Here is a 23257-nt window from a genome sequence, read left to right as displayed (position 1 = left end):
TTTCCGGGAGACACCTGGGCTCTAGCACGCACTTCAGCATGAGGCATTACGCGATCATTCGAGGGTTCGCGAGATAGCGCGCGAGATTTAAAGTTTACAAAAATCAAAACAAACATGGCAGCGCGAGGCCTACTTCGTAAAACTTTGTTTCTGCCAGGTTTAGTAAGCTGTTTGCGTGATCAGTTATTTTTAACTTCGAAAACATTCATCCTTCAGGCAATTTCAAAGGAAAACATCCTTTTAAACCGCTGTGCTGCAACGTAAACGAAAATTCTGATGTTGATTTTGCGATCGATCGTTCCGGCTATCAATCCAAAAAACTGCAGGAAAAAAACTACTCTTCAGGTTTTCTTCGTTCTTTTGACTTTGCTAGTCTCACCTCCGGGTATTTATGGTACTCTTCTTCTACTGCTTAGGCTGCTAACGACAACAGTTAAAAAAACACTTTTCGCGGACTATTCCCGTTAATTCGCGTGGAATTGCGGGCTTTACTGATCAGCGGACCGCCTTCTCGCATGCGCAAGGGGCGATCTTGCAAAGTCGAGATTTTAATTTTGCGCCTAGAAATAAACTACCTTATCCACGAAGCTAATATCTCAAAAACCGATCCGGTGACCCTGCTTTTTAATGCAAAAAAATATTCAACAGCAAAAGCGGAATGCATATGCGAAATTGTAAGAAAAAACTGTGGAAGACTTGGAAATTTCCATTTTTCTTAATTTAAGAAAAATCCACTCCACAGAATTTTGTATCATTTTGTCTGTTTCTTCTTCTGTGTTTAATAAAAAGATTTTTATAAAAAAATATGGGGTCACTGGCTTAGTTTTTAAGATAGATGCAACTGATGGTAAAAAGTGGGTTAGGTTTGTTGCTATGCAACCGGACAGTCCAACCTTAATTTATGACTTAAACACAATGAAAGGCACAGTGGAGAGTTACCTTAAAAAATAGCACAGCCATTCAAAACAGTACAGTTCCAAGCCTGAAAAATCACACCTAGTTCTAGAAATATCAAAAAAACAGAAAACTGGTTTGAGCCACCTTAAGCCAAATTATTTCCTTTTTCACTTTCGTTAGAAATGTGTCTCTTGCTAGCCTGTATAACAGCCTCCCTCTCCAAAAGAGAAAGGGCGGCTGTGTCACAGGCTAGTCTTTCGCTGGATAAGCTGTTCTTTTACTGTGCAAAAACTGCATGACAGTTTTTATTCAGAACTGACCTTCATCGTCGGTCTCTCTCTGTGCTACCAAAGTGTCTAACTTCTCACTCATGTTCGCTATCTCACTTTTCATCTGTTGAAGTTTGTCTGAAAATTAACATCAGCTTTCGCTATCATTGCCATAGTTATGTCAAAATATATAGATAGACAAATATCGACGTTGGAAATTATCAAATTTCTGCCAGTTTGAACATGCAATAATTTACCGACATTAGTTGCTCAACAGTCATCCTGCCGCTTTTTCCGTTTGTTTATTAATGTATTAGTTGCTGTTTACTGCTGAAGTTACAGGAGAACCTTTTTTTCTTGCCCAGTGATAAAATCTTTATAACTCCAAATATCTCAATTGACAACTACTGACCTTCATCTAGGAGTGATCCCAACTTTTTCACTTGATTTCCTATTTGCTCAAGTGTCTCTTTGAGGTTTTCTGCGGTGGAACAAAAGTCAGACTTAGTTTCAAGCTTATACAAGTTGCTCTTTGCACTCACGTTCAGTTTAACCATAACTTTATTTTTTCGTTTCCTTCATTTTCGGAACTGTTGAAAACGTTGCTTAGTATTTAAAGCGATCATCATACAGGAGACAGATAAGCTGCCAGGAAATTATTATCAATTTACACTTCTTACTTTTGGTATAGGCTGTTGAGTAACCTTAAGAGAAACTTGATTAGTGGCATGAAAACAATTGTTTATTGGTGCCTTGCATTACCCTGTCAGTTAACACCTGGATGAAGAGAAAGCAGCCACCTTTCGTTTTTAAAAAGTACCAATTATTTAAAACTCTCTGTACTTGACTAAATTGTCAAATTCCCCATCCTCAGGCAACCCTTTACGATCAAATGTCCCCATGGTGGGGACCTACCACCAGTCAAATGCCTCCCGGAGGGGTGTGGCATGGGCGGGCTTGGAATTAACAGAGCCATTATTGTTTTGAGTGACTGATTACTATCAAGTTATAATAGAGCTCTGCTTTTACACATAAGGCTTAGCTAAATCTATTTGCACAATGCCATAGAAAATACAGCCAAACAGGATACAGGAAAGGTGTGGTATATTTGACGATAACAAATTCAACCTTCCCATCATGCGCCGCGCATATGTCACATTGATTGTGTTGGGCACTGTATTTTCAATGGCGTGGTATAAAGTAGTTATGCAAAGCTCTCTTCTGGTATAACATGGAAGTCATGGAACATCCCACTAATGTAACTTGTATTTTCTTGGTATATTACACACTCGTCCGTCTTAATTATAAGACTCGTGTGTATACCAAGAAAATACAAGTGACTCGTGGGATATTCCATGGTATACCATTCAAAAACACTGCATAACTAGTATATATTACATACCTCGTTCAGGATCTGGATCCGAATGTTTCTGTTTCAAAGCACTTCTCGCTCCAGTGGAATCTCCACTGTCACGTGTACTTGCAGTGGCACTAGAGACTTCTGCTGTTACTCTTCCTGCTGGTATTGCACCAGCGGGCTGCTGAATGGCGAAAGGTCCTATAAAGATACGCAAAATGACTTAAATGAAATGAATCATCAAAGGGACCTAATGGTCCAAATGGGTTCCAGTGGATATTATACACTTACTGGTCCCAATGGTAATGGATAGTTTTGTTTTAGCGAGAATCTTGATGTTCCCTGAGACGAAGTCAAGGAAAACATCGAACCCCATTAATCCAGTCAACAACAGGCCATAAAACCCCGTATGAGGAGTTCTTTAAATAAGAAACTGACTGACTCAGAGCTTCTGTTCAGGCCACCTCAAAGTGGACACAATAAAGAGGTGGCTGTATTAATGGGGTGGCTGTGAGGCAGGGTTCCATTCTAAAATCGCAAAAATTTATGCTAATTTAATCCAAACACCATCTGGTCATGATTTCCTTGTTCAAACTTAAAGAATTATTAATGACATGGAGAAGGATTTATCCCAAAATCCTTACTTCAATCATCAATTATTTGTCTTGTTTCTAAAATTCTTTACATTTCCTCTGATGTTATTGAAACCAATTTTGGAGCTGTTCTGACAGTTCTCAGAACAAAGTTTAAATCCAAGATGATAGAAATTTGCAAATGTGGCATTTACGTGCTATGTGATATCATGAAAAACAATTGATTTAATCACTTAAGTAGACAAGTATGAATGCTTAACATGCGATTTAGGTTAGGTAACTATTGAGGGACCAGGGAGGGGGAGGGGCATAAAATTACCCATCTTACAAAAGGGCAAAAGGCTAAGTTAAGTAGGGTATTTTTTTAATATTTTTAAAACTTCAATTTTAGGTTACTATATTTATAGCACTGCCCATTTAAAGTAGCCATTTTCTTTAAAGGAATGTTACTTTGTACTGGCAACAGTGTAATCTTTGGTGAAACACGTCAGTGTGACTCAGACAGGAAAACCTTTGAAAAGTAATTGAAATCTTTGGACATCTTGAGAAATATTTGAGTTACCTTCATAAGGCCTGGCACTCACAAGCTTAAAATCTCATGCATGTGAGACAAAAGGAAAAAAGTTGGCAGGTATATTACGCTGCAAGTGAGTGATATCTTGACTTGAGCTACTAAATTTTCATGCAACTGATAAATTCCTTCAAATTAAGTTGTCACTGAAAATAGTAACCTTAAGGGAAACTTGATTAGTGATGAAAAAAATTGTATGTTGGTGCCTTGCATACAACACCCTGTCAATTAACCTTTAATTTGCACCTGGATGAAGAGAGGTGCTGTAAGAGCAAATTTTGTTGCCTGAGAACATGACAAATTAACCCCATCCAGACTTCTTGATCTGGAGTACATCACACTTAAACCATTAGACTACTGGAACAGCACTTAACATTGTAAAAAATACTTACCATTAACGTAACAAAACTGCTCTGCCAAGTCTTGGCGCTGCACAAGTTCGTGGCTTAATGCATCACTCAAGTCCTTGTATGTTGCTGCTGAAGAAACTTTTCCTTGTTTCCAGTGCTTTAACATGTGGTATACCTTTTCAGACAGTTGGTTGTGAGCTTGATTTATTTGTTCAAGCTGTGGATCATTGAGCCCAAGGCGACGCCCAAGCCTTTTCCAGTTTACAATTTTATCACCCAGTACTTCTAATTCATAATCTGTGGGTGTGCCATCTCTTACTACAAAGAGAAATAATGGTTCAAATTTATAGCTGAACTGTTGTTGTTACTCACAATACTTAAAATTAAGGCTTTGACCTATTTTGAGTAATTAAATATTTTTATCATCACACAGCTACCTCAGTGTGTTTACAGGATTTAACTAGGAAAACCTGAATATATCTATTTGGTGGAAGAACAAAACAAAATCTTTGTGACGTCAGAATTAGTTGCCATGACAACAAACGGTACCATATTTAAGCTATCACAACTTTAAAATTACTAGGTGAAAGTTTATTTTTACATATGTAAACAATTTTATCAAGTCGACTTGTGAGCTTCTCTTCCAAGTCCAATATTTGCTTAAAACAACAAATCACAACCTCCCAGATGAAACCACCAAAACAACCAAAATGAAATTACTGAAACAAGCCACACAACCAACACAAAACCATGAGCTAGCCAAAGGAGAAAAGTCAAGAAAAGTTTAATTTCACTTTCTCTTGGATTTATGAATTTAGTCAGAAATTATTGACTATGTTATATTCTTGTATCTTTTATTGTAAGCAATCATTTTAATTTTGTGTACTTACATTTTAACTAGTTCGTATTTTCTTTTGTTGATTTGTTTATAAATTAATGTATATTCATGTTATATTAATAGTGGGCTTCCTGCAAGGAAGTTTTCTAGCTAAGCAATATTTGTCAGTCTAAATAAAGAATTTCCTTTTTTTACCTTCAAATATAACCTGTCCAGTATCAGTCCTTAAGCTTTAATATTAATAACACCTTACGTTCCTAAAGTATTAACCCAAACACTGAACAACATCCACATCATGCAACAGCATTTAATTTAACTATTAATATAAATAAAATAAAAACAACAACAAAAAAAATGTTTCAACCTTTAAATAACTTAAGCTTTGTTAACTGTAACACATTAGTTCTGAGATATTTCTATCTTCAGATTTACATGATAGGCCCTTTGCAGCTAAGCTATCAGTGTGACCTACATGTATTTTTCACAAAATTATGGGCTATAACTGAACAAATGCCAGAAATGGAAAAAGCATGTCGTAAGTATCAAAATGGCCATGTTTGAGGACCCTGTTACTAAAATTTGAGATTTTATGATGGTCTGAATTTTTAAAAAAAATTAGAAGATTTGTACGGAAAAAGTTACTGGAAAGCAAGGCCTTGCTCTCCAGCAACGTTTTCCAGACAAATCCTCTAAATTTATCGAAAATTAAAACTGTCGTATAAACTTACTCTTTAATCCCTGGTGACTTCTGGGGCCTCAAACTTGGTCATTTTGGTATTTTTGGTATGCTCTTTTTATTTCTGGCAATCTTTAAGCTATAGTCCATAATATAATTTTTTTGAGGGAAAATTTGGTCACGTGATCTCAGCCGCAAAGGGCCTATTATAAATGTGGCTAAATATCATTTAGGCAAGGTTAAACTCGAGCTAATGCAGCTAGCTAGTGTGCCCATCCAGCTAATATCATTTAGGCAAGTTAAATATGAGCTTATGCAGCCAGCGGTTTCCGCGTTTGGGAGTACGTGACCTGTGGGGCGGCCTTCAGGGGTTTTGCAGGGGTTTATGGTTCATTGCATAATAGTGTTGTAGTGTATTCTGCTGATTGTTGCGGATCAGTTGCACTGCTTTGCTCGCGAATCATTGCGGATTCTTGCACCCTCTCCTCCCTCCCGTTTTGTTCTTGGTCAGGGTAAGTATTCTCCAGGTAAGTAGATTCCACTGAATTTCTTTCAGTGTGACGGTGCCGGTTAGCGGACGCTCATTGGGTGGTTCCTGCTTTCCAGGGTTGCCATGGATACCTCCTAGCGGCTTATGGCTTTGGCACCCCGCTAACCTTTAAGGCACCAGTTCCCAAGCTCATCTATTTGCGATGAGTTTAATGGCAGGATATCTTGCCTAACTCTCAAGATAATTAGAAAACCTCAATAAGAAACTACAGTGCTAGCACCAGTAAGCAAAGAGAACAAAAGATAAATTTAAAGGTACAGTATCAATAAGTTGCGCATGCGCGAGCTTTCAATCCAGAATTTGCAAACGTCCAACGACGATTAATTCTTAATCTCACACGTGAAATTCAAAATGGTGTTGACAAGTGGAGACTATGCAGTAAATGTACCTTGGCCAGTTGAGCTACCACCAAATCATAATTTTCTTAAGAACCTGCATTCACTTAGCTTTCTACCGACATACTGAACGCGGAAACAAGTATTTATAAACTAACGTTTGAAAGATGCATAATTGTGTTGCAATTTGATGGTAATTTTGGTTTAGAATGGCATAGGTTTTGGATATTTATTGTATCATGGCCTCTAAATCTTAACGTACTACAGAATCTGCATTCACTTAGTTTTCAAATGGGGTAAATTAACATAGCAATTTTCGAAGATGTTATGGAGAAAAAATTCTTTACATGAGTTGGTTAGCCCTGCGAAGTTGAAAGATAAATAAAGTAGAGTGAAATACAGCATGATTTTTTTAGCTGTTTAATGTATCGTGGCCGCTAAATCATTATGTACTGAGGAATTAACAGTCACGGCTAGCTTTCAAATGGCGCATTTACCTTAGAAATCTGTGGAGATGTAAGTGGAGAAAAAAATTACTTACATGAGTTGGTTAGCACTGGTAAATTTAGGAACTTGTATTGACCACGCCACGATCCGACAGGCCAGAAACACGGCACGTCGTTATAAGTTATTGTTAAAAAAACTCAAACAGACCTAGAAAAAACTTAGTTTTGACAAATCTGCTTTCCCTTCGCTACAAAATAAAAAAATCTACATTAAAAATACCCTCTAAAAGCAAATATTTTAGCCAATATGAAAAATCAATTTCACACTGATGTGCAGCTCATGATACTGTCCCTTTAAATAATTGAACAATTTTTTTTCTATTGAGGACATATGGAAATTTTACTTGAAATACCTCATTCCCTTCCAACTCCTTGTGCATATTACTACTTGTGACTCTCCTTGATGGCCACTCAGATCCCCAATAAAATCTAAAACAACTATTATGAACAAACATTAATTAAAAATAATACAAATTGATACTTACATGTACTTGTTCCGGGTACAGCTTCCTTTGAGGATTGAAGAGGACAAATTTCATCCATGTCTACAGCACCATGGGCATGCGATTGGTCAGATTAGAGCCAATGAAGTCGTTGAACAAACTGAAAGTTATTTATGCACCATCTTTCAGGAAATGCTGTCCTTCTTCTCGTGTCAACTTCAAAGACCTCACATCAACTTAACCTGTCGCAATGTCACCAATAAAAGTATAGAGACCATTAAGAATAAGAAAAAGAAGTAAATAAACCTCATTTGCCTGTAACATTTAAGCATGGAGCTTTAAAACAAACATGATAATAATGGGTTTAAGACAAAGCTGAAGATTCAACATACAATTGTCTGGCAAACAGGTATGATAAGGAGGATGTGATGCACAAGTACTAGTGAACACCGAATCCTTTAAGCCTGCAGTGACCATGACTGATCACTGATAATACACCACAAATGTACATAAAAAGCTTGAGCTGCAATTTTTCTTCTCACGTCCGTCCAGATACATTCGTTTTGTAATGAAGTCTAAATAGGGAGATTGGTTACAAACTCTTTCTATCGCATTTTGCAAGTTACAGTCTTTCAAATACACTTGATAACTGCTGGTCTGTTTATATCGTCAGCGTTTAAAAGCTTTCTGTGCTTAAACAGTGAAGCTTAAAAAATGCCTTTGCTTAGTCTTGTAATTGTCTCATTAAAAATAGCTCAGAACTGTGTTGAATATAGCGAAAGTCAAAGAGTACTGCATCAAAAACACAATTTTGTTAAAAAAGGTATCCAAATTGAGTTAAAAGCTTTCCACCTTTGTTGTTTTAGACCAATTAACATAATGCAGACAAACACTTCTAAATGAAACCTACAGTAATAATCACACAAACTACTAAATACATGCCATGTGATATGAGAATTTCTGTTTTCAAAATTTTCTTACCTAGAGAAGTTGTGACGTCGTGGAGTTAATGTTTTAAAATCTGTTGGAAATGACACAGTATCAGTCAGTCACCTGAAGGAGTTAATACAACAGTAGAAATAAACAGGTTGTCTCTAATTTACACATACTTAATTAGCCATCTTTGGTTTAGTATTTCTACAACAAGAAAAGTCACATGAAAATGAAATCCACTGGATCAATTGTTTTACAACTATCAGTCTATTAAAGCACAAATATTCATTTCAACTGGGCAATTCGATTTCTCTCCGAGGCTTTAAATCATCTGAAGTACCCAGTAAGGTGCATATTTTGTAGTGTTCGGTGAATATCACATTTTGCAAGTTATATTCTTTCAAATGTGCGTGATAATTACTGCTTGACTCTGTTGATATCTTAAGCCTTCGGCGCACTACAGTGATTAGCTACTGTTGTTGCTTAGCCTTGTATCAGGCTCACTGAAACAGCTAGAACTCTCTCAGTGAACATAAAGTCACACTTGTACATAATCACAAAACAGGATTATTTCATTGGCCAGTTAACAAGCATAGCAAATCAAGTTTTCGACAAATTGTTTTCTCCAACAAATTGTCAAAAGCAAGCGAGCAAAACAACATCCAACTTTGTTGTTTTAGACCCATACATAGGCAGACAAACACTGCTTAATATAACCTATTTAAATCACACATATTATAATTGTTTTCCATAATTGATTTTTCTTACCTTACAGAGAAGTTCTGTAGTTGCGTAGTTGTTTTGAATTCTCAGTCTTGAAAATGGCTATGTGTAGTCAGTCACCAAGGAGTAACAACTGTAGAAACAACAGGTTGGCTCTTAAATCTCTTAGGTAACATATAAAACACTTGCTCTATTAAAACAGCACAACACTTAATTGAGAATAACTCTGGAAATATTAAAGCAGTGTTCTTCAAACTTGGCACCAGCAATGTACATCACAAATCAAACAGAATAGCACCTACTATGCTGTTGCCATGGCAACACTCTTGGCTCCAGTCTCTTCCTGTCAAAAACCAAATATCCCCATTTGCAGCCTTTAAAGTGGGACAGAGGGTCTTGCTCGGAACACACATGGCTCCCATGTTGTTTTAACTCTCCCCATTAGATTGTAGGGAGTGGATGATCCTTGTTTAAGATAAAATCTGGGAATTTTAGTCTCAATTAAACCAGAACCAGTGGCATAATTGTTGTCACGGCAATGGCACGATGGGTGTCATTATGTGTCTTTAGTGATGTATATTTCTCGTGCCAAGTTTGACATTTGAAAACATTATAATTATTTTGTTACATAACTAGCACATTATGAACTTCAAAGATAACACTACTAATTACAAGCTTTAACTATATAGTTTGCTGGACTACATCCGAGAGCTAAAGTTAGCATTGTTTGACTTTCTAATGGTTTCCAAGTGTTATGTTTTCCTGTTACTGCTGTAGTTAACTATATTTTGTTGAAAAAATATCTCAGGATTTATTTGAAACAAATTGGTCTTTCATATGGTAAAATACTCTTTCCTTGACAAAATAATTGTTTATCAAAGTTTCTAAAGTGCGTCGCTCATGTTTAGTTTATGCTTTTGCAAGGAACTAGTTCTGTGTTTCAACACACATTGGCAAGTCGCTTGCCCAATGTTTATTGTCTGAAGCGTTTCGTAGATCCTCGTCGAAAAAATAATAACTCCAGTGTTATTTGACACAAATCTTTCATTCAAACAGTAAAATACTCTTTCTTTAATAAAAGGATGGTTTATCAAAGTTTCTTAAACACACTGCCCACTTTTAATCAGAGTTTATACCCTTTTTCAGAAACAAATTTCCAGGACTTTTCCATGATTGATTTTTCCAGGACTTTAAAATTCACATTAACTCTAGCCTTTCACTCCCATTATCTTAATGTTAATTCTCCTTACTGTCTGCCATACATTTCATGTTTTTTTACTTGAGTTTAAGAGATTTCCAGAACTTTCCAGGACCAGTAACCCTTTTCCAGGACTTTCCAATCCTGGAAAATTAAATGCCACAATAAAATTCCAGGACTTTCCAGGTTTTCCAGGACCGTACAAACCCTGTTAATAAATTTTTCTTCAAGCGAAAGTTCAGTGTTTCGGCACACGTCGGCAAGTCGCTTAATTGAACCGAGTTTACTTTCTATCGGAAAATGTTACCTGTCAGTTGTGTTTGGTCTATGAAGATGGGATTGTTGAAGCGATTATCCCCAGTTCTACTTGACAGAAAGCAGCATTTTTTATTCAATGGCCAATGTTTAGTAAAAAGGTTTTACAGGTGGCCCATATTGGACAGGGTAAAAACTGTGGCTGGTTTTTTAAGTTTTACAAATATGATCGGCCATCGATCAACTGAGCCCATTATGGCAACATGGCATGGGGAAAGAGAGATTGGGAAGAGTGAAATGAACAATTACAAAAGACACAAGCCTACGAACACCCATCATCCATGCCATCCTAGATCAAAGGTGACATTTTATTCCTCTGGCAATTTGTAAATACATTTCAGACCTTTTTGAAAAGAGCATTTTGGAAGGTGGCGAACTGACATATAAGCATTGGGGAACTGATCCAGGACATTGGAGAACCAACTTTATACGTTGGCGAAGTTACATGTTGGCAAAATGACAGGTTACCATCAGAAGCGATATATAACTTTGCTGCTACAATAATTCGCTGGGGAAAAACAATTAATCACTAGGCTGTATTGATATTTCGTTGGGTGAAAATGATATATCACTCGCTGCAAATGATAAATCACTTGGTGGAAACGATAAATCGCTCGCTGCAAACAATATGTCGCTTGGTCCAAACCATATATCGCTTGGTTCAAATAATAAATCACTTGGTGCAAACGATTAATCACTCGGTGCAAATGATAAATCGCTTGGTGTAAATAATATATCGCACAAGACTCAGCAAAATATCGTAACAGCTACAACACCAAGCCTCACAATATCTCACGCTATATATCGTTTCAAGCTAATCATTGTTCAAATATTGCCGATAAATTGAAATTATTGCAATATTCATAGATTATCGTTTGCATTAGTTTTGCACAATACTTTACACTCAGTATGCAGACATACACTTCTAAATAAAACCAATAATCACACAAACTACTGAATTCCCATTTCAGAATTTTGCTTTCATAATTTTCTTACCTAGAGAAGTTCTGCAGTCGTGGAGTTGTTTTCAAATCCGTTGAAAATGGCACAGTGTCAATCGGTCACCAAGGAGTTAATACAACTGTAGATATAAACAGGTCGGCTCTATAATCTCAAGTAATATATAAAATGTTTGCTTATGGTCAAAATTGAAAACGTTCTGTGAACAAACCAGCAATAAGAGAGATATTGTGCTTTTTTGCATTGGGTTTATCGCTCTAAAGCACACAAGAATAATATTTATTATTAAATTCTCAGCCTCGGATAATGCAATTCTAGCTTTCTGATTGGTTCACTGGATCTCGGTTACCAGCCATTATACCTGCGTTTGACCTTATATGGAAATGAAAGCGGCAAATGTCGCTGGGCATGAGCTTTTCCGCGTGAAGCGAAGTTTCGTCGACAAAAAAAATGGACGAAAAAAAGCACATTCAGTGAGCTATCTACACAGGAAATACAGGAAATTATGGACAATGCCATCCCAGTAACAACAAAAAAGCCACAAAGTTCAAGATAAGATTATTCAACGGTACTTATACGTAAGTTTCCCGTAAAGTTGCAAAATTAAAATATGACCGGCGAGATTTTACGCATTCATGAAGATTATGTAACAAAAACAAATTTTACCTTAAGAGAATGGCTTGCTAGTCCTGGTGGCACCAAATTTTCGAAACCGATATAAGAAATGTCAAAAGAAGAACTGAATGTTCAGTTGAAGTGTTTTTCCTTGTCTGCGAGGAAGAAAGATGACACGTATTGCAAAAGTTCATTGATTAAATCCATTAAAGCCGCCAGTTGATCATTTCCTTCGCATGCCGCCGCACAAAAAACCGTTTTCCATTATCTCTGACCAGGCAAATAAATTATTAGAGCATATGCATTTGTAAAAGGCTGCAGGAAAACAGGCATAATTGCCGGCGTAGTCCATAAGAAACCAGTTTCCAATGAGCAGATGAGGAAACTGTTCGACTAAGCAAGCTCGGATCAACCGAGAGCAAGAATCCTGCACAGCTACAGAGGACGACCTAGTTTCATCTCAGTCTCTTTTTTGGCCGACGACAACGAGAGAATCAACGACAGCTAGCGCCAACAATTCTGTCCTTGCGAAAACACCTCAAGGAGTTGAGTGTTTTGAGCTGAACCGAAGTAAGCCCGGTTTTTTACCAGCCACGAAAAACCACCAGGGTGGCCTCGGAGATTCTGAAGATGAATCTGACACTAAGATAGTTTCTGTCCTTGACTCTAAAACTGACCAACAATGAGCTCCACACATACAGCTCGAAATGCCAAGGCTTTCAAAGCAAGGGAATCCCGAGAGAGATCTTATCGAGAATAATTTTGGCACAACGTCTGTGTCACATGGCGATCAAAGTTTTCCGCAGCATTATTACAATGGCAATGTGCAAGCGCACAATTATTTGGCTCTTCTCCATGACTCGAACTTAAACGCTTTTCAAACTTTCTGACCAAGGTTATATCTCCTTCATTTGATAGACGTTTCTTGAATTCTACTTGATTGCAATATCATTCAGCAAATTCGCTTGCTTCGCTCTCAAATTTTTCATTCAACTAATTTTACAACGGCACGCATGTCATGTGATTTCCCACTTGTTGTTTTTGTCACATCAACTTCCAGTCGTTTTGTAAAATTAAAATCCAATAAAATTAAGCTATATTTCCAAGAATACAAACGTACTGAATTTAATAAAACAATTATTCCATTCGCGCTTGTTGGATATGAGATTGGTTATAGCCAACTCGGCCCTACGGGCCTCGTCGCCTATTTACCATCTCATATCCAACGCGCGTTCATGGAATAATTGTTAATTATTCCTTAAACAGAAATTGTATCTACCAACATTTCAATCAAGCTTCTTGCTTTCACCAAGGACAGGAGCTGAGTCGTTCAGTGTTTACGAGTCAATATTGATGTGCTAGAAGCCATTATGAATTTCATATTTACTAGTAATTAATACATCGAGATTAAAATACTTAACGCAGAAACACAAATGCAAACCAAACTGTAATGCATTAGGGAATATCGACTTTTTAAAGCCTAATCATTACTGATAATCGGCAGAAACATAAAAAGAGCTGGTTAATTTTCTTCTCCATCCAGATACATTTATTGTCTGTTGAAGTCTGTGGAAATTGCCTACAAACTCTTTCTATCGCATTTAATTTTGCAAGTTACTCTTTCAAACGTGCGTGATAACTGCTTGTCTGTTTATATCTTCAGCGTTGAAGCTTTCCACACTACAGTGACATGAAGCTATTGTTTTTGCTTAGTCATGTATGGCTCCCTGAAACAGCTAGAACTCTTTTGAATATAAAGAAAATCACAGTGTACAGAATCCCGAAAAAAATGGATTATTTTATTGGCCAGTTAACAATCATACGCTGTACATGTAAATGAAGTGTTCAACAAATTGAGAAAAGCAAGCAAGCAAAAGCTCTCCAACTTTGTTGTTTTAGACTCATACAGATAAACACGAACACTAGCTGCTAAATGTAACCTTTAAATTGCACTGACTAGAATGCACATATCAGATGTTTTTTCTTACCTTGCAGAGACGTCTCTATGCACTTGAAAATGATCGAGCCAAAGTCAGTCAGTCACCAAGGAGTTTTTACAACTGTAGAAACAAACAGGTTGGCTCGAATCTGATGTAACATTTGTGCCCTTAGCAAGACTGTGCTCTAGCAGCACCCGGTTGCCACAGGCAACCGGCTTCCATCTTCGGGCGACAAGAAAACCATACCTGGTCGTCCAGCCGGGCGACCTCCTTTTACAGATTTAACTTGGAGATGAAATCAGTCTCATAATAATTTGTCTTTCACTTTTTGATTTCTTGTGTTGTATTGAAGTTTACAAGGCAAAATGGCTCAATTCACAATGTTTAAATTCATCTGTGAAGTGATCAAAACATCGCTCGTTCAGTGGCTCGGTTCGATCCATACGTTTAACTTAACACTGGCCTGCAGTCATACAGACAGCAGTTTCCTTGTATAACTCGAAAAGCGTCAACAAAAAATCTTCTTAGTTCTTATGGCTTGTATAATGTGCATGAAAAGTCCCTAATTGAAGGAGAATGTGAACAGAATTACCAGAAGCAACAGGCTAGGGTAAAGAGGGGAAAAGGACTTAATTTTTCTACATATATCAACCATTGTAACTCAAAAAAACATGTTAATTTTGTCTTTCTTTGTGGACTCTTGACAACAGTATAACAAAAAGTTACATGTGAACAAAATTTATCTTTGGCATCTGTAAATAGGATAAATGCCCTAGAAACAATGTAAGACAATTTTATTTGAGGGTCAATCAGTTATCATATATATATCAATTAATAATGTTATTAGATAATTATAATTAATCAATTAATTAACTGTTTTTTTTTTTTTTTTTTCGTTCAGGCTACCAAGCTTGACTTCTGGGCACCTTAGCCTACATATAGTTGGGTGCCTGAAGGGCTCCCTAGAATTTTTCTTAGAGCACAGCCTTGCTTAGTCTAAATTGAAAATATTGATGCAAGCAAAGCAATGAGATCGAAAATTTAACGGTATAAGTTCACCTATAAGAAAGATTTGCTTTTCCGTGTTGGGTTTATCGCAGTTGCGTCAAGAGAAACCTTTAACAACTTGAGCCAGGCAAAAAACCAGTAATACTGATTACTACCAAGTTATTGCTTAACTTACTGCTCATTAGTACATACTGATTACTGATGAATAGTCCATACTCCCCGGTTTAAGGACGTTGTAACATAAATTACGATAAGGAAACCCGATTATAAATCACAACAGCAGATCATGTGTCTTCAATCTATAATTAATCTAAGAATCGAGTATGTCTGAAACCCGTAGTTGCGTTACATGTCACGTACTGGTCACATGCTTCAAGTTGATTGACACATAAGTCATGTGAGAGAGGGTGAGAAGGTGCTAGATTTTTGATTGTGAACTTTGATAGAGAACACGAACTCGTGTGTTGAAAAGATTGTCAAGATTGTGAAAGTACAGAAAGTATACAGTCCTCTGAAGGAAATGAAGATTTGTGAAGTCCTAAGTTGTGTGGATTTCTATCATAGTGGTCCTTCGAGCCGGATAATCGAGCTTGAAGACGTCGACAAGATTGAACACGTGCGCGGACTGAAAATATGTCGGACGCCGAAGCCATAGCGAAGAAAGTTAAAATCAGAGCTGCCCGTAGAGGATCTGCGACGAAACTTCTTAATCGTTTGAAAGACAGGCTGAGTGATGAAGAAAATCCAGTGGATAAATTCTGGTTGAAAGAATCAATTCAGTCGATGCGACTGAAGATAGAGTCGCTCAAAACATTGGATGACCAAATTATTGACCTTATTGCAAGTACAACGGCCGAAGGTGTTGAAGAGCATATCAAGAAAGAAATTGAGAACAGTGATGGAGTGAGAGCAGAATTGAACGATATCGTGATGAGAATGGAAGAAATGATGAGTAAATTTGATCCGCCACCGCCAATAGTTCAGCCAAGTGCCTTGTCACCGCCAGCTCAAGTTCATTCAAACATGGCGTCAGGAATCCCTCCGCAAAGCAAGGCGAAAGCAAGACTCCCCAAGCTCGAAGTAAGGAAATTTCACGGGAAGATCCAAGAATGGCAAGAATTTTGGGACGCTTTTGAAAGTGCCATCGACAAAAACGAAAGTCTAACAGCCACCGACAAATTCTCCTACTTGCGAAGTTTAGTCACTGAACCGGCCAGAGCAACCATCGCGGGTTTCTTCCTGACAGCAGCAAACTATGCGGACGCCGTTGACATTCTGAAGAAGAAGTACGGTAAAGAAACTGCCATACAACATGCTCATGTGAATGACTTTCTAAATTTAGCGCCGGTGTTCAGCGATAAAGATACATCTCGTTTGAGGAAACTATACGACAGTTGTGGCGCTCATTTTAGAGCCCTGAAGGTGCTTGGAGTAGACGAAACTACCTTCGCAGCAGTGGTAGTTCCCGCCGTTTTGCAAAAGTTGCCTGAAGCATTTCGCTTGACCATCACGAGGGGAGCCGACTTTCTGAACTGGTCAATGGAGGAGTTGTTGAGCGCGTTCTTAAAAGAGTTAAAACTGAGGGAAGACCATTACTATGCAGTGTCTTCAGGTGGAAATACGTAGAAAAGGAAGGAGAGCAACACCTTTTACATGAAGCAGGAAGTTGAGAACTGTGCGTTTTGCCTTGGGAGACACGCACCAGCGAACTGTAAGAAAGTGAGCGATGTGAATGCACGTAAGAACATTTTAGTTAAGTATGGTAGATGTTTCAAATGTGTGCGAAGGGGACACCGAGCCCAAGATTGTAAGTCGATTGAATTATGTAACAAGTGTGGGCAGTCCCACCACATTTCAATTTGTGATAAGCAGGATAAGCCAGCAGTCAGTGAATTTGAAGTTAGACCAGAGGCTAACCCTACCACTACTAGCCCCAGTAGTTTTCATGTTGGTGCGGGGGATCGTGTAGCCCTACAGACTGCCCGTGCAGTCATCACTGGGGAGGGTCAGCCAGAGAGGGTTAGAGTTTTATTTGATGCCGGCAGTCATCGTTCCTTTGTCACAGCCAGAGCTGCTCGGCTTGTGCGGCTTCCTGTAACCAGGCAAGATTGGCTTGCAATTAGTACGTTTGGGCAACGCTCAAGGGATATGAAGCTAAGGGATGTCGTCCAAGTCAAGGTGAGTCCTATAGGGGGGGGGGGGGGGGGGGAGAGAGTTTCATTAACATGGAGGCATATGTAGTTCCAGAAATTTCTAGTATACCAAATACCCATGTAGAATTAGTAAAATCTGATTACCCCCATTTGAAAGGGCTGTGGTTCTCCAATGTGAGTAAGGAAAGGGATGAGATGGTTATGGATGTATTGATTGGGGCAGACTACTTGTGGCAATTTCAGAAAGGGTGCACAATTAGGGGTAAGTTTGATGAGCATGTTGCTGTAGAAACGGAGTTGGGATGGGTCTTGTCAGGACCCATGAAGGGCCATGACACATGCAGTGATGTACACTTCACCCAGGTAAATTTCATTGCAAGCTCTGTTGAAGAACAAGAAAGTCTAGAAGATGTTCGAAGATTGTGGGATCTGGAGACACTGGGTATTAGAGAGATTACTGACCAGGTTCATGAGTCATTTGAAAATAGCATCTCATTCGATGGGACCAGATACTCTGTTCGCTTACCTTGGAAGGAGGGGCACCCGGAACTACCCAGTAATTATGGAACCAGTCTGTATCGTCTTAAAACTCAGATGCGAAGACTAGAAAAGGATCCTGAGATTCTCAAAGAGTATGGGAACATCATACAGGACCAGCTACGAGTGGAAGTGATAGAAAAGGTAGCAGAGTTGGAAAAGGCCCCCAGGATTCACTACTCTCCTCACCAAGCAGTTTTTCACCAAGAGTCAGCTACTACAAAGGTAAGAGTGGTATATGATGCTTCCTCGAAAGAGAGTGAGAGTGTCACATGTTTGAATGATTGTTTGCATGTTGGACCCCCTCTGACCCCCTTGTTTTACAACATTTTGCTTCGATTCAGGGAAAATAGAGTGGTCTTGGTAGGGGATATTGAAAAGGCCTTTTTAAGTGTGGAAGTTGACTCAGAGGAGAGAGATTGTCTGCATTTCTTGCGGGTAGAGAAACCCTCTGATTTGTCCCAAGTTGTTGTCTACAGGTTTTGTAGAGTTGTATGTGGGCTGAATGCATCACCTTTTTTATTGAATGCTACACTTCGACATCATGTCAAAGGGTATGGAATTTCTGACCCAAGGTTTGAAGCGAAGTTGTTGGATTCGTTTTATGTTGATGATTTTGTTGGTGGTGGAGCAACAGCGCAGGAAAGTATGGAGTTGTACCAGAAGACTCAGAGTCAAATGGCTGAAGGAGGTTTCAAACTCAGGAAATGGCTGACAAATGATTCACAGGTAAGGGCCAAAATGGCAACTGAAACCCAGATTGGTGATAAACAAGATGTGGTGACAGAGGAAGACATTAGTTATGCTAAGTCTTCTGTGGGCATGAAGTTGGGAAGCAAGGGCCAGAAGGTGTTAGGGTGTGAGTGGGATTACGAAGCTGATGTCATCACTCGTGATCTGACGTCAATTGCGCAGCATGCCGAAGGCTTAGCTGCCACTAAGCAGAATACATTAAGGCTACTAGCAGGAGTCTATGACCCCTTGGGACTAATTAGTCCAGTTACGGTGAGTGTCAAGGTTATATTTCAAGAGATCTGTCGTCAGAAGTGTGAATGGGACAAGCAGCTAGAGGGAGGGGCCAAGAAGGGCGTGGAAGATTGGATTAAGGGCCTCATTGACTGTCATAGGATTGATGTAAAGCACTGTGTTTATGACCGCCCTCATGAGGAGGTGGTGGAGTGCTCACTTCATGGTTTCGCAGATGCAAGCAAGAAGGCCTACTGTGGCATGGTTTACCTTGTTTATAGAACCCAGGTAGGTAGATATGTACGAATGTTGTCTTCAAAAACAAGAGTGGCACTGTTGAAGGAGCTGTCAATTCCAAGGCTAGAACTTATGGCGGCACTTATACTAGTGAAACTTATGGTCAATGTTGAAGATGCTCTTACCTCGCAGCAAAGTGTTAACCGTTCGAAACTGTGGCTGGACAGTCGACTGCCTTGTTCTGGATTATGAACAGAGGTGAATGGAAACAATTTGTCAAGCACCGTGTGAACGAAATTTTGAAGCTGAGTGACAAAGGAGATTGGAGGTACTGTCCAAGTCGAGAGAACCCTGTGGACATTGGGTCGAGAGGAATGTCTGCATCCGAATTAAAGCAGAATGTATTGTGGTGGCAAGGTCCCGCTTGGTTAACAGAGTCAGAAGAGAGTTGGCCTTCAATGTCACCAACCACCGAAAGTCGAGAAGAAGAGAGGACGACCAGCATCCTTGTGGCCCGAACTAACCTGGTTGTTGGGAATGACAAAGTCATTGAAATTGACAAGTATAGTTGCATAAGGATGGTTTTGAGAGTGACAGTGTGGCTTAAACGGTTTTGCTTCAATGTGGCCAAGAAGACAAGGTCAGAGAGGAGGCATGGACCACTATCCTTGCAAGAGCTCACTGAGGCAGAGATCGACTGGATAAAAGCAGCACAAAGAGAGTTAAAGTGTCAAGAGAACTACAAGCAGCTTTTTAACAAGTTTGGTCTGACTGAAGACAGTAAGGGTGTGGTAAGATGCAAGGGACAGCTAGAGTATGCTGATTTGCCTGCGGAAGCAAAGGAGCCAATAATTTTACCCAAGGACCACCATGTGACATTCCTAGAAATTCAAAGATGTCACAAGAAGGTCCTTCACTGCGGAGTAAAGAGTACTCTTGCAGAACTGCGCACCAAATTCTGGGTCCCCAAGGGGAGACAAGTTGTGAAGAAGATATTGTCCCGGGGTGTGACATGCAAGAAGTGGGAGGGTACAGCATATACCCAACCAGCAACAGCAAGTTTACCAGAATTTAGGGTAAATCCGGCCCTGCCCGTCTCAAAGGTTGGGGTAGATTTTGCCAGGCCAATGTATGTCAAAGGCCGAGGGAAGCAGTTAAAGAAGGTTTATGTCTGCTTATTCTCATGCTGTGTTACTTGGGCACTGCACCTGGACTTAGTGGAAGATCTCTCGACTCCCACATTTTTGAGGTGTCTGAGGAAGTTCACCGCACAAAGAGGAACTCCCACCTTGATTGTGTCTGACAACGCAAAGATGTTCAGATGGGCAGAGAGAGAGAGATACGCACACTTTTTCGACATCCTGAGGTAAGAGCAGAACTAGAAAACAAGGGTAGCGAGTGGCGTTTTAACGTAGCAAAGACCCCATGGTGGGGAGGCTTCTTCGAAAGGATGGTGAAAAGTGTTAAACAATGCTTGAAAAAGGTCATTGGAAATGCAAGACTTTCCTTTGACGAGATGTTGACAGTCCTTGTGGAGGTTGAAGGTACCCTTAATTCAAGGCCCCTGACTTACGATGACGACAACCCACCAGAGGAGGTTCTTACCCCATCCCATTTGATTCATGGAAGAAGGATTCAGTCATTGCCAGAGGTACTAGAATCAGAAGAAGAGTTTGGAGAAAGTAGTGTATCATATACCAGGAGGCACAAGTACCTGACTAAGAAGCTGCAGCATTTTTGGAAGAGGTGGCAGCGGGAATATTTAACTGCCATACAGGAAAGTCACGAAAGCAAAACTGCTGGGAAGGGAAGATCGCCTAAGGAAGGAGATGTCGTGGTAGTACACGAAGATGGAGTGAAGAGAGGCCTCTGGAAGATGGGAGTGGTAGAAGGGTTGATTTGTGGACGCGACAAAGAGGTAAGAGGGGCACATGTGAGGGTAATCACCAAGGGGAGGGATGTTCATATAACTAGGCCTGTACAGAAATTGTATCCAACTGAAGTTCATGCTGGGCCGAATGCAGGTAAGAGACAAGACAGAAATCGAGTGCAACCAGCAGATCTGCAGGGGAGCAGTCGGCCTCGCGGAATGGCAGCTTTGGATGCTGCTAGAAGGATAAGCAGCCTGGCAAATCAAGAGAACGACTGACCTTGTGGTTGTATTCTTGACTCATAGGAGTCAAGAGGGGGGAGAGTGTCTGAAACCCGTAGTTGCATTACACGTCACGTATCCGGTCACATGCTTCAAGTTGATTGACAGATAAGTCATGTGAGAGAGGGTGAGAAGGTGCTAGATTTTTGATTGTAAACTGTGAGAGAGAACACGAACTCGTGTGTCGAAAAGATTGTCAAGATTGTGAAAGTACAGAAAGTATACAGTTCTCTGAAGGAAATAAAGATTTGTGAAGTCCTAAGTTGTGTGGATTTCTATCAGAGTATCTGCAAAATTATGTGGCCCTCGTCTTTTGTTGTGAAGTAAACTTCTGCATTATTTTGAAAATGCAACTGAAATCACGATTTAGGTTGATTTGATTTTGCTAAAGTTCGCTGGCAATTGATCTACTAAGGTTCTACCCCTGGAGATGAAACTGTTTCCTGACAAATGCTGATGATTTTGATTAGGATAACCGAATCAATCAAGATCAATGTTGAAGAAACGTAGAAACGGGTTAGATTTCACATTCCACGACTTCCCCTTTAAGTTCTTTGAGTACGTATGTGTTTCGTTGTATATAATCTTGGAACTAAACTGCTCATTATGAATGAAAGGCAGCTCACAAATTTTTGGATATTGAATTAAAATCATCTCAACAATTAAACAACTGTGTGTGAAAATGTGTAAGGTGTTTACCGTCTTTGTTGCTAATGTTAGCGCTACCGAATTTTGCTCGTCCATCAAATGTGCTCACGTTTCATTATTTTATTTCACTCATCCTGCTTACCTGAAACGTTAAACCTTCTCTTCCGGCCAGAATCAGTCTCCTCTACGTATAACTGTGGCCATGAACACGAGATTCCTACATAGAATGAGAATCTACTTAGTAACTTAAATTAGAATCCCACTGTCGTTGTGTCTGCTCTAACGGTGAATCCGTCTAGTCAATCGAAATGAATTATTCTCAGAAGCAAATGTTCTTTTCCTGACCTGAAGTCCCTTCTAGAATCAGTTCATGTCCATTTTATCCACCGATAAAATAGAAAACCGTTCCTTCAGCAGACAAGGTGTTGTCTGAGCAGATCAAAGTCTGCAATGATCACGAGATCAGAAGCACTCAAGCGGAATCGAAGGTGTAATTTTACAATACGTTACGCCACCCCAAACTATCGACCATGATTGGTCAACCCTCAAAAATTTCGAAATCCATGCGGCGGGTTAGGAATTGGATCAATTTGCTGACACCTTCCTAGATAAATCAAATTTTAAAACTTAGAAATCTTCATAGAATGGTTACGTGGAAACACGAGGAAAGAGAAAAAATATGTCCTCGGCAACAAAGCATCGCTCGTGCCTCTCCAACACATCTACACGTAATGCCTACTACCTTTAGTCCACACTAGCAACAGATTGAAAACTTCCCTTGAATTGGATTGTTTTTAGTTGAACAAATGTTGGAAGAGTTCTTACCTTGCAGAGAAGTTCTGTAGTCGTGCAGCTGTTTTTATTCTGTTGAAAATGACAGTGTCAGTCAGTCATCAAGGAGTTTACAATTGTAGAAATAACAAGTTGGCTCTAAACTCAAGTAACAGATAAAACATTTGCTCTTGGTCAAAACTGGAAATGTTGCTGCGACCAAAGCAGCAATAAGAGATCAAAAATAAGAAAGATATGCTTTTTCTCATTGGCTTCATCGCTCTAATGTGTCAGGAGAATATTCAATTCCTTACGTGCATATTGTATCTGCTAACATTCTAATCAAGCTTATTAACTTTCACCAAGGAGAAAGCAGTCGTTCAGTGTTTACGAGTCGCAACATTGATGTGCTAGAAACCATTATGAATTTCATCTTACTAGTAAATAAAACAACGAGATTAAAAGACTTAAAACTGAAATGCAAATCGTCCAAATGCAAATCGAACTCTAAAAATTAAGAAGGTTCATTACAGACTACAGTTGTATTGCAAACAGGCATGATAACTCTTTTGAATATAAAGAAAGTCACACTGTACACAATAAAAAAAATAATCAGGATTATTTTATTGGCCAGTTGACAAACATACACTGTAGTAAATTAAGTGTTCGACAGACTGGCGTCTACAACAAATTGAGAAAAGCAAGCGAGCTAAATC

The 23257-nt window shown here is 39.1% G+C and overlaps 1 protein-coding gene and 1 pseudogene across 7 annotated transcripts in view; one reads left to right on the top strand and one right to left on the bottom strand.

The window, feature by feature from the left end:
* LOC110062438 (uncharacterized) overlaps positions 1-23257 on the bottom strand; it is a 75886-nt gene that overhangs the window by 11097 nt on the left and 41532 nt on the right. For 4 of the 7 annotated variants that reach the window (XM_089294022.1, XM_089294027.1, XM_089294025.1 and 1 more), the window contains 11 exons: positions 22596-22634; positions 21913-21987; positions 14118-14189; positions 11551-11635; positions 9087-9174; positions 8367-8406; positions 7428-7627; positions 4080-4355; positions 2569-2724; positions 1579-1647; positions 1218-1304 (listed from right to left, as the gene is read on the bottom strand). In XM_089294022.1, the coding sequence (XP_089150148.1) occupies positions 1218-1304; positions 1579-1647; positions 2569-2724; positions 4080-4355; positions 7428-7485 (646 nt within the window). In that variant the 5' untranslated portion in view covers positions 7486-7627; positions 8367-8406; positions 9087-9174; ... (2 more) ...; positions 21913-21987; positions 22596-22634. Of the gene's footprint in view, positions 1-1217; positions 1305-1578; positions 1648-2568; positions 2725-4079; positions 4356-7427; positions 7628-8366; positions 8439-9086; positions 9175-11550; positions 11636-14117; positions 14190-21912; positions 21988-22115; positions 22240-22595; positions 22635-23257 lie in introns of those variants that run through there. The other 3 variants (XM_089294023.1, XM_089294028.1, XM_089294029.1) reach the window with 3 other exon arrangements.
* On the top strand, positions 16731-21384 carry LOC149109766 (uncharacterized; annotated as a pseudogene).

This window comes from Orbicella faveolata, unplaced genomic scaffold (assembly GCF_042242905.1).
Source record: "Orbicella faveolata isolate gen_17 unplaced genomic scaffold, um_ofav_v1 contig_25, whole genome shotgun sequence".
In the NCBI taxonomy this organism is placed as follows: Eukaryota; Metazoa; Cnidaria; class Anthozoa; order Scleractinia; family Merulinidae; genus Orbicella; species Orbicella faveolata.
Note: the sequence above shows the minus strand (reverse complement) of the source record. Positions and strands in the feature narration are given on the sequence as shown.